Consider the following 14,026-nt stretch of genomic DNA (forward strand, 5'->3'; position numbering starts at 1 on the left):
CAATATGTGTGGGGGGAATAGCAGTGAGTGCATGGGAATAGCGGTGTGCATGTAGCAAATAGTGGTGGGCATGTTGGGAATAGCGGTGTGCATGTAGCAAATAGTGGTGGGCATGTTGGGAATAGTGGTGGGCATGTTGGGAATAGTGGTGGGCATGTTGGGAATAGTGGTGTGCACATGGGATATAGCGGTGTGATTTTCTAAAATAATTTTTAGCTATGTTAAATTTTTAAGCCTTTCATTGGCTCAGTGAGATCATTAACAGATATCTTTCTTCTGTTGACCACAGTTCAGGAGAGATGTGGACATTTCACTGATGCTGCTGGGTAACAACACAATCTTAATAACATCGTGAAACCAAGTGGAACTATTTCAAACTGCCATGGAGAACCTGTCGTACTACAACGAGGAGCAGCTGAACGAGGAGTTTGGGAAGAGGACGGAGCCTAGTAATGGCTATCAGGTGGCAAGCATGTCCCTCATCCTGATGATATGTGGAGTGGGTATCTTGGGCAACGCCATGGTGGTCCTGGTGGTCCTCAGCACAAAGCACATGCGGACCCCCACTAACTGTTACCTAGTGAGCCTGGCCGTCACTGACCTGGTGGTGTTGATAGCTGCAGGTCTGCCCAACATCACCAACACCATCTACAGATCATGGATTTACGGTTATGTGGGCTGCCTGAGCATCACCTATCTCCAATATGTGGGGATCAATGTGTCCTCCTGTTCTATAACTGCCTTCACCATCGAGCGATACATTGCCATCTGCCACCCAATGAAAGCCCAGTTTATCTCCACTACATCCAGAGCAAAAAAGATCATCGTGCTGGTCTGGGCTTTCACCTGCCTCTATTGTGTGATGTGGTTCTTCCTGTTAGACATCAAGCAGACCCTCTACCAAGACATGGCCGTGGTGACCTGTGACTACAGGGTCTCCACAAAGTTTTACCTGCCCATTTATTTTCTCGATTTCTTTCTGTTCTACATTGTACCTCTCGTACTGGCCACTGTCCTGTACTGGATGGTCAACCAGATATTGTTCCTGGATCCCATGCCCACCGATCTGACAGACAGCAACAAGCGAACAAGGCACAGATCGCTTCCCCAGCAACAAGCAGGCGACTGTCTCACGTCCAACACAACAGCTACTTCCAGAAAACAGGCAAGTACATCCAGATATCGCCTGCCATTGTGCACGGACCTCCCCATCCCCACTCCTTGGTGCTTTGCTAATGTCACCTGCTCAGCAAGATTCCCAACTCCCTGGTCCACAAAGACCCCAGAGTGACCACTGTGTCTTTCAATTCATCGCTCACCCACAGACCTGCCCTTCAGCAACGAGAACAGAAAGTGCTGCAAACACCCACACCACAGGCCATCAATCTCAAACATCGGGCTGAATTTTCCCAGGCAGTTGGAGGAGGGTTTGAGGTGGGAGGGAGGGAGGTAGGGAGGGACAGAAGCTGTATTTAGAGAAAGATGCATCAGCCTGTTTGCTGGAATGTTCCGGTCACCTTTCCCAGGGACCAGCTCACTTTGAACATTTTCAGCCCACTTCTGTCTGACACAGTTTTATGGAAACCATTGAGCCATTTGTGCCTGAGCATTGCTCTCACCGTGCGGTTTACCAGCTCAGTGACCTATAACTCAAGGCTGTAGGGGGGATGCCAGCTCAGGTAGAAGCTCGGGAGCAGTAGGGAGGCGGGTGAGGTGGATAATTCAGAAAGTAACTGCAATCTCCCACTGAGATTGCAATTATTATGGTGTCGTATGGGCCCCACACTCTGTTACCACCCTCAGTGTCTCTGAGTGGGGGAGGGGGGAAGGGGGGGTCTGCATAGCAGGAGGTCACAGCAGCACGCCAGATCCAAAGTGTCTGACCTTGAATGGCAAAAAGGGGCAACGTTGACATTGTCGGAGGCTTCCAGAGCCTGAGAAGTTCCTGGAGGCTGATTCCTCCCATTCCGCTGGGTCTGATTCCTCCCATTCCGCTGGGGCAGCTCCTTCACATTCCGCTGGGTCTGATTCCTCCGATTCCGTTGGGTCTGACTCCTCCCATTCCGCTGGGTCTGATTCTTCCCATTCCTCTGGGTCTGACTCCTCCCATTCCGCTGGGGCTGATGCCTCCCATTCCGCTGGGTCTCCTCCTTCCCATTCCGCTGGGTCTGACTCCTCCCATTCCGCTGGGTCTGATTCCTCCCATTCCGCTGGGGCTGACTCCTCCCATTCCGCTGGGTCTGACTCCTCCCATTCCGCTGGGTCTGATTCCTCCCATTCCGCTGGGTCAGACTCCTCCCATTCCGCTGGGTCTGATTCCTCCCATTCCGCTGGGTCTGACACCTCCCATTCCGCTGGGTCTGATTCCTCCCATTCCGCTGGGTCTGATTCCTCCCATCCCGCTGGGTCTGATTCCTCCCATTCCGCTGGGTCTGATTCCTCCCATTCCGCTGGGGCTGATTCCTCCCATTCCGCTGGGTCTGACTCCTCCCATTCCGCTGGGTCTGATTCCTCCCATTCCGCTGGGTCTGACTCCTCCCATTCCGCTGGGTCTGATTCCTCCCATTCCACTGGGTCTCAATCCTCCCCATTCCGCTGGGGCTGATTCCTCCCATTCCGCTGGGTCTGATTCCTCCCATTCCGCTGGGGTTGATTCCTCCCATTCCGCTGGGTCTGATTCCTCCCATTCCGCTGGGTCTGATTCCTCCCATTCCGCTGGGTCTGACTCCTCCCATTCCGCTGGGTCTGATTCCTCCCATTCCGCTGGGTCTGACTCCTCCCATTCCGCTGGGTCTGATTCCTCCCATTCCGCTGGGTCTGATTCCTCCCATTCGCTGGGTCTGATTCCTCCCATTCCACTGGGTCTGATTCCTCCCATTCCATTGGGTCTGATTCCTCCCATTCCGCTGGGTCTGATGCCTCCCATTCCGCTGGGATTGATGCCTCCCATTCCGCTGGGTCTGACTCCTCCCATTCCGCTGGGTCTGCTCCTTCCCATTCCGCTGGGGCTGATTCCTCCCATTCCGCTGGGTCTGATTCCTTCCATTCCGCTGGGTCTGACTCCTCCCATTCCGCTGGGTCTGATTCCTCCCATTCCACTGGGTCTGATTCCTCCCATTCCACTGGGTCTGACTCCTCCCATTCCGCTGGGTCTGATTCCTCCCATTCCGCTGGGTCTGACTCCTCCCATTCCGCTGGGTCTGATTCCTCCCATTCCGCTGGGTCTGATTCCTCCCATTCCGCTGTGTCTTCTTCTTCCCATTCCACTGGGGCTGATGCAGTGACTCCACTTTTCCTTCCCCCAGCTCCTGCTGCATTCCCTCAACGGCGTACCTCAAGCTGTCCGGAATCACCCTGCAACCTCCTCAGGTCAGCACTTCAGAATGGGTGATCTCAGAGATGGCACCTTGTGTGGTTACTTCCTCGAAAATCAAACCCCAAGTCACGTGTCAATGGGACCAGAGCCCAATAAATGGACCCAACCGCAGAAATCTTCTAGCTCCAGAAAATAGTGCCCAGTAACTCGTGCAATTATCTTCACAGATGCCATCAGTTTCCAGCATTTTTCAGTTTGTATTTCAGATTTCAGGAATCTGCAGCATCCTGCATTTATGTTGCTCAGTACCTGAGTGTGAAGTTAAAGGAAAGATGAGTTAAGTTGATTAAACTCTTAACTACCTGAATATATCTGCCCTCAACAATCTCACTCCAGTTACCAGCTCTACCATTCAACTCGGTCAGACATGGAACCAAGCTCGTATCTTATGAAAATGAGTTTAGAATTATAGTTAAAATATCACATCCCTCACACTGACTCCTCTCACTCTCTCTCTCTGTCTGTTACTCCCTCTCTCACTCTTTCTCTCGTAGATACATAGCAGGTAGGAGCAGGAAGAGGCCTTTTGGCCCATCAAGCCCGCTCCGCCATTCATCACGATCATGGCTGATCATCCAACTCAATAGCCTAATCCTGCTTTCTCCCCATAGCCTTTGATCCCATTCTCCCCAAGTGCTATATCCAGCTGCCTCTTGAATATATTCAATGGTTTAGCATCAACTACTTCCTGTGGTAATGTATTCCACAGGCTCACCACTCTTTAGGTGAAGAAATGTCTCCTCATCTCTGTCTGAAATGGTTTACCCTGAATCCTCAGACTGTGACCCCTGGTTCTGGACATACCCATCATTGGCAACATCTTCCCTGCATCTAACCTGTCTAGTCATGTTAGAATTTGAGATCCCCCCTCATTCTTCTGAACTCCAGCGAGAACAATCTTAACCTAGTCAATCTCTCCTCGTATGGAGATGCCGGCGTTGGACTGAGGTGAGCACAGTAATTCACCTGAGGAAGGAGCAGGGCTCCGAAAGCTCGTGTTTGAAACAAACCTGTTCGTCTTTAACCTGGTGTTGTAAGACTTCTTACTGTGCTCTCCTCATATGACAGTCCCGCCATCCCTGGAATCAGTCTGGTAAACCTTCGCTGCACTCCCTCCACAGCAAGAGCATCCTTCCTCAGAGAAGGAGACCAAAACTGCCCACAATACTCCAGGTGTGGCCTCACCAAGGCCCAGTATAATTGCAGCAACACATCCCTGCTTCTATACTCAAACCTCTCACAATGAAGGCCAACATCCCATTAGCCTTTTTTACCGCCTGCTGCCCCTGCATGCTTAGCTTCAGCAAATGGTGCACAAGGACACCCAGGTCCCGCTGCACACTCCCCTCCCAATTTACAACCATTCAGGTAGTAATCTGCCTTCCTGTTTTTGCTTCCAAAGTGAATAATCTCACACTTATCCAAATTATACTGCATCTGCCATTGGTTTGCCCACTGGCCCAACCTGTCCAGATCTTGCTGTAGGATCCCTGCATCCTCGTCACCCTCCCACCTAATTTGGTATCATCTGCAAACTTTGAGATGTTACATTCTGTTCCCTCATCCAAATCATTAATATATATTGTGAATAGCTGGGGTCCCAACACCGATCCCTGTGGTACCCCACTGGTTCCTGCCTGCCAATTTGAAAAGGACCCATTAATCCCTACTCTTTGTTTCCTCTCTGCCAACCAGTTTTCTATCCACCTCAATACATTTCCCCCAAACCCATGTGCTTTAATTTTGCACAATAATCTCTTATGCGGGACTTTGTCAAACACCTTCTGAAAGTCCAAATATACCACATCGACTGGCTCCCCCCTGTCGACTGTACTGGTTACATCTTCAAAGAATTCCAACAAATTTATCAAGCGTGATTTTCCCTTCATAAATCCATGCTGACTCTGACTGATCCTGCCACTGCTTTCTAAATGTTCCGCGATATTGTCTTTGATAATGGATTCAAGAATTTTCCCCACTATCGATGTTAGGCTTACTGGTCTATAATTCCCTGCTTTCTCTCCACCTCCCTTTTTGAATATTGGAGTGACGTGAGCTACCCTCCAATCTGCAGGGACAGTTCCAGACTCTATAGAATCCCGGAAGATGACCACCAATGCATCCACTATTTCCAGAGCCACCTCCTTAAGCACTCTGGGATGCAGATTCTCAGGCCCTGGGGATTTATCCGCCTTCAGTCCCATCAATTTTCCCAGAACCATTTCTGTACTAATGTTGATCTCCCTCAGTTCTTCCCTCTCACTAAACCTTTCATTCTCCAACATTTCTGGTATCTGATTTGTGTTCTCTTTTGTGAAGACAGAACCAAAGTATGTATTTAATTGCTCAGCCATTTCTTTGTCCCTTATTATGCATTCCCCTGATTCTGTCCTACATTTCTCTTTACCAATCTCTTTCTCTTCACAAATCTATAGGAACTCTTAGTGTGAGTCCTCCTTTCGTACTGTACTTTCCCCTTCTTAATCAATCCCTTTGACCTTCTTTGCTGAATTCTAAACTGCTCCCAATCCACAGACCTATTAATTTTCTTGCCCAATCTGTCTGCTTCTTCCTTTGGATCGGATACTATTTCTAATTTCCTTTGTAAGCCATGGATTGACCCTCTTACCCATTTTGCTTTTGTGCCAGACAGGAATGAACAGTTGCTGTAGTTCCCCCATGCGTTCCTTGAATGTTTGCCATTGTCTATCCACTGTCATCTCTTTAAGTAACACTACCCAATCTATCAAGGCCAACTCACGTCTCATAACTTCATAGTTCCCTTTATTAAGATTCAGCACCCTATTCTCTGAATCAACTACTTCACTCTCCATCTTGATAAAAAAAATTCTATCATGTTATGGTCGCTCATCCCCAAGGGGTCGTGCACAGCCAGATTGGCAATGATTCCCTTCTCATTACACAGTACCCAGTCTAAGATGGCCTGCTCTCTAGTTGGTTCATAGAACATAGAACAGTACAGCACAGTAAAGGTCCTTCAGCCTACGACATTGTGCCAACCATTTATCTTAATCTATGCTCAACCTAACTTACACCCCTTCAAATTACTGCTGTCCATGTGCCTGTCCAAGAGTCGTTTAAATGTCCCTAATGACTCTGACTCCACCATCTCCGCTGGCAGTGCATTCCACACACCCACCACACTCTGTGTAAAGAACCTACCTCTGACATTTCCCCTATACCTTCCTCCAATCACCTTAAAATGATGTCCCCTCGTGACAGCCATTTCCACCCTGGGGAAAAGTCTCTGGCTATCCACTCTATCCATGCCTCTCATCACCTTGTACATGTCTATCAAGTCACCTCTCTGCCTTCTCTCCAGTGAGAAAAGCCCTTGCTCCCTCAACCTTTCTTCATAAGACATGCCCTCCAGTCCAGGCAGCATCCTGGGAAATCTCCTCTGCACCCTCTCCAAAGCATCCACATCCTTCCTATAATGAGGTGACCAAAACTGGACACAATATTCCAAGTGTGGTCTAATCAGGGTTTTATAAAACTGCAGCAAAACCTTGTTCCTCCACATATTTCCTCCACAGAAAATCATCCCATATACACTCCAGGAATTCCTCCTCTACGGCATTGTGGCTAATTTGATTTGCCCAGTCTATGTGAAGATTAAAATCACCCATGATCACCGATATTCCCTTGTTACATGCATTTCTAATTTCTTGTTTAATGCCATTCCCACCCTCACCCCTGCAGTTTGGGGGTCTATATATGACACCAACTAATATTTTTTGCCCCTTGGCATTTCTCAACTCTACCCATACAAATTCCACATTGTCAGAGCTAATATAATTTCTCACTATTGTGCTAATTTCCTCTTTAACCAGCAGTGCCACGTCACCACCTTTTCTTTTATGCCTGTCCTTCCTAAATACTGAGAACCCTGGGACATTCAGTTCCCATCCCTGGTCACCCTGCAGCCATGTCTCCATCATAGGGGCAGCACGGTAGCATGGTGGTTAGCATAAATGCTTCACAGCTCCAGGGTCCCAGGTTCGATTCCCGGCTGGGTCACTGTCTGTGCGGAGTCTGCACGTCCTCCCCGTGTGTGCGTGGGTTTCTTCCGGGTGCTCCGGTTTCCTCCCACAGTCCAAAGATGTGCGGGTTAGGTGGATTGGCCATGCTAAATTGCCCGTAGTGTCCTAAAAAGTAAGGTTAAGGGGGGGTGTTCTTGGGTTACGGGTATAGGGTGAATACGTGGGTTTGAGTAGGGTGATCATTGCTCGGCACAACATCGAGGGCCTGTTCTGTGCTGTACTGTTCTATGTTCTATCCCAATTATATCATACCAATTTATATCTATCTGCACAATTAGTTCATCCACTTTATTGCAAATGCTCTGTGCATTAAGGCAGGGAGCCTGTGGGTGGGATTCTCCGACCCCGCGCCGGGCCAGAGAATCGGCGGGGATCGGCTGCCAAATTGTCCGGTGCCGGGGGCGGGAATCGTGCCGCACTGTTCGGCGGCCGCTAATAGCGCCCCTCCCCCCGGTGATTCTCCGGCCCCCGATAGGCTGAGCAGCCGCCCGTTTTAGGCCGGTCCCACCGGCGTAAATTAGACCTGGTACTTACCGGCGGGACCTGACTCTGCGGGCGGCCTCCGGGGTCCTCGGGGGGGCGCGGGAGGATCTGGCCCCGGGGTTTGCCCCCACGGTGGCCTGGCCCACGATCGGGGCCCACTGATCCGTGGGCGGGCCTATGCCGTGGGGGCGCTATTTCCGTCCACACCGGCTGCTGTGAACCTCCACCATGGCCGGTGCGGAGATGAACCCCCTGCGCATGCCAATATGCGCCAACTCGTGCCGGCCGGCGGAGGCCCTTCGGCACCAGTTGGCACGGTGCCAACCCGCTGGCGCCAGCCTAGCCCCTGAAGGTGCGGAGGATGCTGGGCGGCCTGACACTGGAGTGGTTCACGCCAATCCTCGGTGCCGGGACTGCCCACCCCACCGGGTAGCGGAGAATCTCGCCCTTTAAATTTGTCTTTTCTCACAATGTTTGTCTTGCTCCCAATATTTTTCTCTTTTGCCCTGTTTGAATTTTGCCCTTGGTTTCTCCACCTATCACTTCTCTTATTCACTTTTATACCTTTTGTTTTGTCCTTGCTCCCTCTTTCTCTGACTCCTTGAACAGGTTCCCATCCCCGTGGCATATTAGATTATATGATAGTGGATAGTTCTCTCTCTCTGTCACACTAACTCCCTCTCTCTCTCTCTCTGTTACTCTCTCTCTCTCTCTGTCTGTCTCTCTGTCACTAACTCCCTCTCTCTCTCTCTCTGTTACTCTCTCTCTCTGTCTGTCTCTCTGTCACACTAACTCCCTCTCTCTCTCTCTATCACTCTCTCTCTCTGTCACTCTCTCTCTCTCTGTCACACTAACTCCCTCTCTCTCTCTCCCTCTGTTACTCTCTCTCTCTGTCTGTCTCTCTGTCACACTAACTCCCTCTCTCTCTCTCTATCACTCTCTCTGTCACTCTCTCTCTCTCTGTCACACTAACTCTCTCTCCCTTGTGTTGATATGCATCACTGTAGATACACAAGGGGTTAATGTAAATACACGTAGACTAGCTAGACACTAGAGGGAGCACCAGAGACATGACACACAGACACTCAACAAATAGGTCAGTTAGATAGGACACGATCATTGGGCTTTCACGATACACACAGAGGTGACACTACCACAGGGGGGCATTACACCAACCCATATATAAAGCACACAGCACACATGATCTTCCTCTTTTCAGTGGAGACACTCAGTGAGTACAGACACAGGGTTGATTGAACATCACACCCACCACGTGGATTGTAGCAGACTGGTTTGTCAGTCTGAGTAGTTATAAAAGGATTAACAGTAGAGGCGAATCCAAGTAGGAGAATTGTTAATAGTTTAATAAACGTGTTGAAGTTATCTCCAGGTCTGAACCTTCCTTTGTCAGAGTGCACATCAAGGAAGCCGCTTATGCTACGTCAAGAGCAGAACAAAACATCCCTCACTCTCTCTCTTCTTGTCCTGTCAAGATGGAGATGAACTGCCTTCAGGAACCACTCAGTGGCTCTGATATAACTGACTGATGATGCCTAGATGACCTGTTTCTGGGATGTGGGTTGAGGGTTAAATATTGGCCAGGTCACCAGCAAGGCCTCCCCCTGCACTACTTCAACATTCAGCACCTGAGAGAGCAGAGAGGGTCCCATCCAGAGGTGCCTCTGACAGTGCAGCACCCTCTCCGTATTGCACTTGGAATGTCAGCTGAGACTTTATCAATTCTCCAGAGTGAGGAAGTGAATGTAAAGGTGGCAATATGACAGTAAAATGTGTAAACACTGAAATGCCTTGGTGACAGTTATTCTGGTGTATAGAAATGTGAGTAAGTCTCACAATGATATCCTTGCAGTTGAGTAATGCATTCGTGAGGGATTTGGGGCAATGATAAATAGCTGAATTCAAAGGGAAACTGATTCAAGTTTGTGCTGTTGAGGTCGGTATCAATGCTTAAAGAATGTTTCTTCCGGTGACTGTTTAGGTGACCAAGATGCTGGTTGTTGTTGTCATTCTCTTTGCTCTTCTGTGGATGCCTTACAGGACCCTTGTGGTCATCAACTCCTTCCTGAGTCAGCCCTTCACCAACCCCTGGATCCTGCTATTCTGCCGCATCTGCATCTATCTGAACAGCGCCATCAACCCCATCATTTATAATCTGATGTCCCAGAAATTCAGGACAGCCTTTTGGAAGCTGTACAAGTGCGAGGAGAAACAATTGGAGAAAGCAGGCGGCAATGGCGTGCCTCTGAATTACAGCCTGAAGGAGCCTTTCAATGGAAGCCCTGATCACTTCAACACTCAGCTCGAAGACATCATGGAGCAGTTCCTACCCCCCAAGGAGGTCCCCCTTACTGGCACGAGTAAGTCGGCACAGGCAGGGGTCAGTCAAGTCTGACATCCGGCAAAGGGGTGGAAACAAAATATATAATTTATTCCTTATGGATGAATAATATTGTGATCAAGAAAGACTGGAGATCAATGCAGACGTGACCACAAATAGTGCTGCACAATTTCCCCCCAAAACAACTGGCTAATCAAATTAATAAACCAGTTGCTGGTGAATCACTGTACTCATTGTCAATTTTGTATCATTATTTAGGGTATAATCAATCTGACTGTGGCCTGTGGTGTCTTGTATCAGCTTCATGTGGCTCTGTTAGTGATCCTGTGGTTGGAGTGTGTAGAATAATCAACATTTCAGACACAATCCAAGGATAAAAAAATTCAAATCAGGATTCAGATAATCCAATTGCGGGGAATGACACTGTCGATGAAGCTAATCCTCTGGGTTCAGCGGTGTGCACAGTGCATCCGACTGATTTCAAATATTTTCAGAGACTGTAGGTTAGCAAGAGAACTTCTTACAATTCGAGGTATTTGAAGTTCAACTCCTTAGAGGAGGTTTTATTCTTTTATGATTTACACAACTCAAAGTTTTAACATGCCTTAGAAAAAGCAGCCAAGGTTCAACTCATGTCCCTTCCGAGTGCTCCGGGTGGCTTTGCGAATGCTCATTAACCCTACTCCATCCACACAAAATTGCCACCTGCAGAAATCGCCGTGTTCGGCTTTTGTTGTGAACCTGGATTGGAGGCAGGAATGGAAGATCTGGAGCAGAAATGGAGATTCGAGCATTTGTGTTGCGGGGGGGGGGGGGGGGGGGGGGGGGCAGTGAGATTTCAGGAAATGGAGGACGAGGGGTCTGGGGGAATATCAGGTCCTCCAAATTGTGAGAGGATTTGTGAGCGTGAATAATGAAGGATGGTTTCCAATGGTTGGATATTTGGCAATAGGAAGATGCAGACTGAGAATGGTCACTCTGAGTCCAGTACAAACACGGTGGGCCGAAATTGCAGAATGGAATTGGAAATAAATGTACATTAGCTTTTCCAGTTTATCTGAACACTTTAATTTAGTAACTGATAAAAAAAAATATTGGCGATGGAGAGTAATGATTTGGCTGAGTGGGGTATCAGGGAATGCATCTAAACAGAGTTGGCAACTGGAGTAAATGGGAAGGTTGAAATTCTTTACACCGTGTGGTTAGAATTCAGGATTCAACATGAGGAATATCGAGTGAAACAGAGGGCGGATCATCATTAAAAAGGGAATTGGATTTTGCACCTTTGAAATATAAACTTTCTCTTGCTTAAAGTTTGTAGAAGGAGAATGAAGTGAGGCACAGATCACTTCACCATCAGCTCGAAACAGCTGCTCCAAATCCTCATTGGCACGTCCGTTGTTATCAGGAAAGGAGGGAATCTTTAATTGAGATCTTGACTTCAAGATGCCGAAGATTAAGTTATTATTTTTAGAGTGAGCCTGTGCTTTGAGGTAGCACTGGAGAAGTTTGGTGTATTGATAGGGGTGTTTCTCTATAGTGTGGCAGACGGGGACAATCCTTCACCCTGCCTCTATCTCGGCTGGTGGCTGCACTCTTTCTTCAGAATCAGAAGGTTCTGTCTCCATTTGAGGATCCAGAGATTGGAGCACATTATGCAGCTGACACACCAGTGCAGTGCTGAGCAAGTGCTGCACTGTCAGACATGCCGTGGAGGCCATTGGTTCTCTGTCAGGTGGAAGTAAAAGATCCCAGAGCACAATTTCAAAGATATTGACAGGTTCAGTAAGTGGGTAAAAAGTTGGCAAATGGAGTGTAATGTGGGAAAATGTGAAGTTGTTCATTTTGGAAGGGGGAACAAAAGAACAGAGTTTTATTTAAATAGAGAAAAACTGCAGAAAGCTGCAATACCAAAGGGACTTGGGGGGGACTTGTGCACGAAACACAGCAAGCTAGCACACAGAGGCAGCAGGTAGTCAGGAAGGCTAATGGAATGTTGGCTTATTTCAAGAGGTTGGATATAAGAGTAGGGAAGTCTTACTGTAACTACAAGGTGAGAACACATCTGGAGTACTGTGAGCCGTTTTGGTCGGAGCCCACCGGTCCGCGGGCGGGCTGGTTCCATGGGGGCCTATTGTACTCCGTGCCGGGCCCCTGTAGGGGTCCGGCATATTTCCCGGGGGCCGGCGCAGAGAAGGGAACCCCCACGCATGCGCGGAAATACGCCGGCCGTAGCGCGCATGAACGAACTCGCTCCGGCCGTTCCGCGCCGGCTGAAGCTACGGGGACCACTCCGGCACCAATCTAGCCCCCTAGGAAGGGGGGAATTCCTCACTTTCGGGGACCGTTGTCGCCGGAGTGGTTGGCGCCGCTTTTCACGCCGGCGTGGGGACACAGCCCCATTATTAGAGAATCCCGTCCACGATTTCATTGGGGGGCGATTCAGAGAAGGTTCACTCGGATTATCCCCGGTATGGAGGGAGTGTCTTATGGGCAAAGGTCAAAGAGGTTGGAACTCTATTCCTTGGAATTTAGAAGAATGGGAGGTAATCCCATTGAAACATGTCGGATTCTTAAGTGGCTGACGGGGTAAACGCTGAGAGGATGTTTCCCTTCATGGGAGAGTCGAGGGTCAGAGGGCAGAGTCTCAGAATCAAGGGGATGAGGAGGAATTTTGTCTCTCAGAGGGTTTGTGATGACTATAAGAAATTGGTATATGTATCATATTATATGTGTCTGGTGCAAAAATGGGTTTAAAAGGCTGGTTATGGGTTAGTATATATCTGCTGCAGTAATTTTTCTTTAACTCCTTGTTTAAAAGACAGACAGACTTTGTGGCTGCAAAACATGCAATGAGGATGTCATAAAAATGAGATCATCATTCTTTCAAAACCATGTTTATGTTTACAAGGAGAGGCCTAATGGGTTTTTGTTATGGTTTCTGGAGGGTAAATCAGGGTTGGTCTTGGATTTGTGTGGGATAAAGGTGATGTAAGTAATGGGAGGAGCCAGGTCTGTAGCTGGCAGGTTTTTTAGTTTAGTTAGTTTTCTGGAAGCTGTGAGCTCAACAACAGCTTTTGCAGAAGGCTGTCAAATTAATCTGACAGACAGAGATCTGCAGACTATTCACTGAAAGGGTCTCTCTCTTCAAACAGTCTTGTAAAATAATTCTTTATCCAAAAACAGGCGAGTATTCCTGTGTTTGCTAACTTTATTTAAAAATGTTTTTTGACCTGTGATGGGTTTTGCTTGATTGGAGATCAAGCAGGTATCAATTAGGAGTTAAAGTGTTTCACTTCATTGTTAAGCATTGTTTAACTGGTAACTGTAAGCTACATTTCTGTGATGTTACTGTAGTTTAATACTGTTAGTAATAGAGTTTGTTTTAATAAACCATTTCCCTATTTGTGCGTGAAATCACTCTGGAGTAAAGTATCCTTTCCCCACAGATTTTACAATTTGAAAATTGATTGGGATTCCAGTCCGGTATCGTAGCAACTGTTGAGGTCTGTTCCAGGATCACAATAGTTATAAGTCTTTGGGACTCCTCACCACAGGGAGCTGTCGTGACAGAGTCCTTGTGCATATTTAAGGCTGAGATAGATTCTCGATCAGTAAGGGAAATCAACGGTTACTGGAAAGTGGCAGGAAAGTGGACGTGAAGGACGCCAGATCGACCATGATCCTATGGTCTTATGGTCTAAGAGTAGGGTGCAGTGGGGCGGGGAGAGAGGGGGGGCTGGG

The 14,026-nt window shown here is 48.3% G+C and overlaps 1 protein-coding gene across 1 annotated transcript; it reads left to right on the plus strand.

The window, feature by feature from the left end:
- The first annotated feature begins 341 nt into the window (after nucleotides 1–341).
- trhra (thyrotropin-releasing hormone receptor a) lies at nucleotides 342–10,336 on the plus strand. Its single transcript, XM_038808493.1, has 2 exons — nucleotides 342–1,165; nucleotides 9,923–10,336. The coding sequence occupies exons 1-2, from the start codon at nucleotides 383–385 to the stop codon at nucleotides 10,334–10,336; spliced, it is 1,197 nt and encodes a 398-aa protein (XP_038664421.1). The 5' UTR covers nucleotides 342–382.
- Nucleotides 10,337–14,026: the final 3,690 nt, after the last annotated feature.

This window comes from Scyliorhinus canicula, chromosome 10, assembly GCF_902713615.1.
Source record: "Scyliorhinus canicula chromosome 10, sScyCan1.1, whole genome shotgun sequence".
Classification (NCBI taxonomy): domain Eukaryota; kingdom Metazoa; phylum Chordata; class Chondrichthyes; order Carcharhiniformes; family Scyliorhinidae; genus Scyliorhinus; species Scyliorhinus canicula.

Excerpts from the sequence above, each read along its gene's own strand:
- trhra (XM_038808493.1), top strand. The coding sequence starts at position 383 with ATGGAGAACCTGTCGTACTACAACGAGGAGCAGCTGAACGAGGAGTTT. Across the intron at positions 1,166-9,922 it reads CAGCTACTTCCAGAAAACAG|GTGACCAAGATGCTGGTTGT; the intron begins GCAAGTACATCC and ends GTGACTGTTTAG.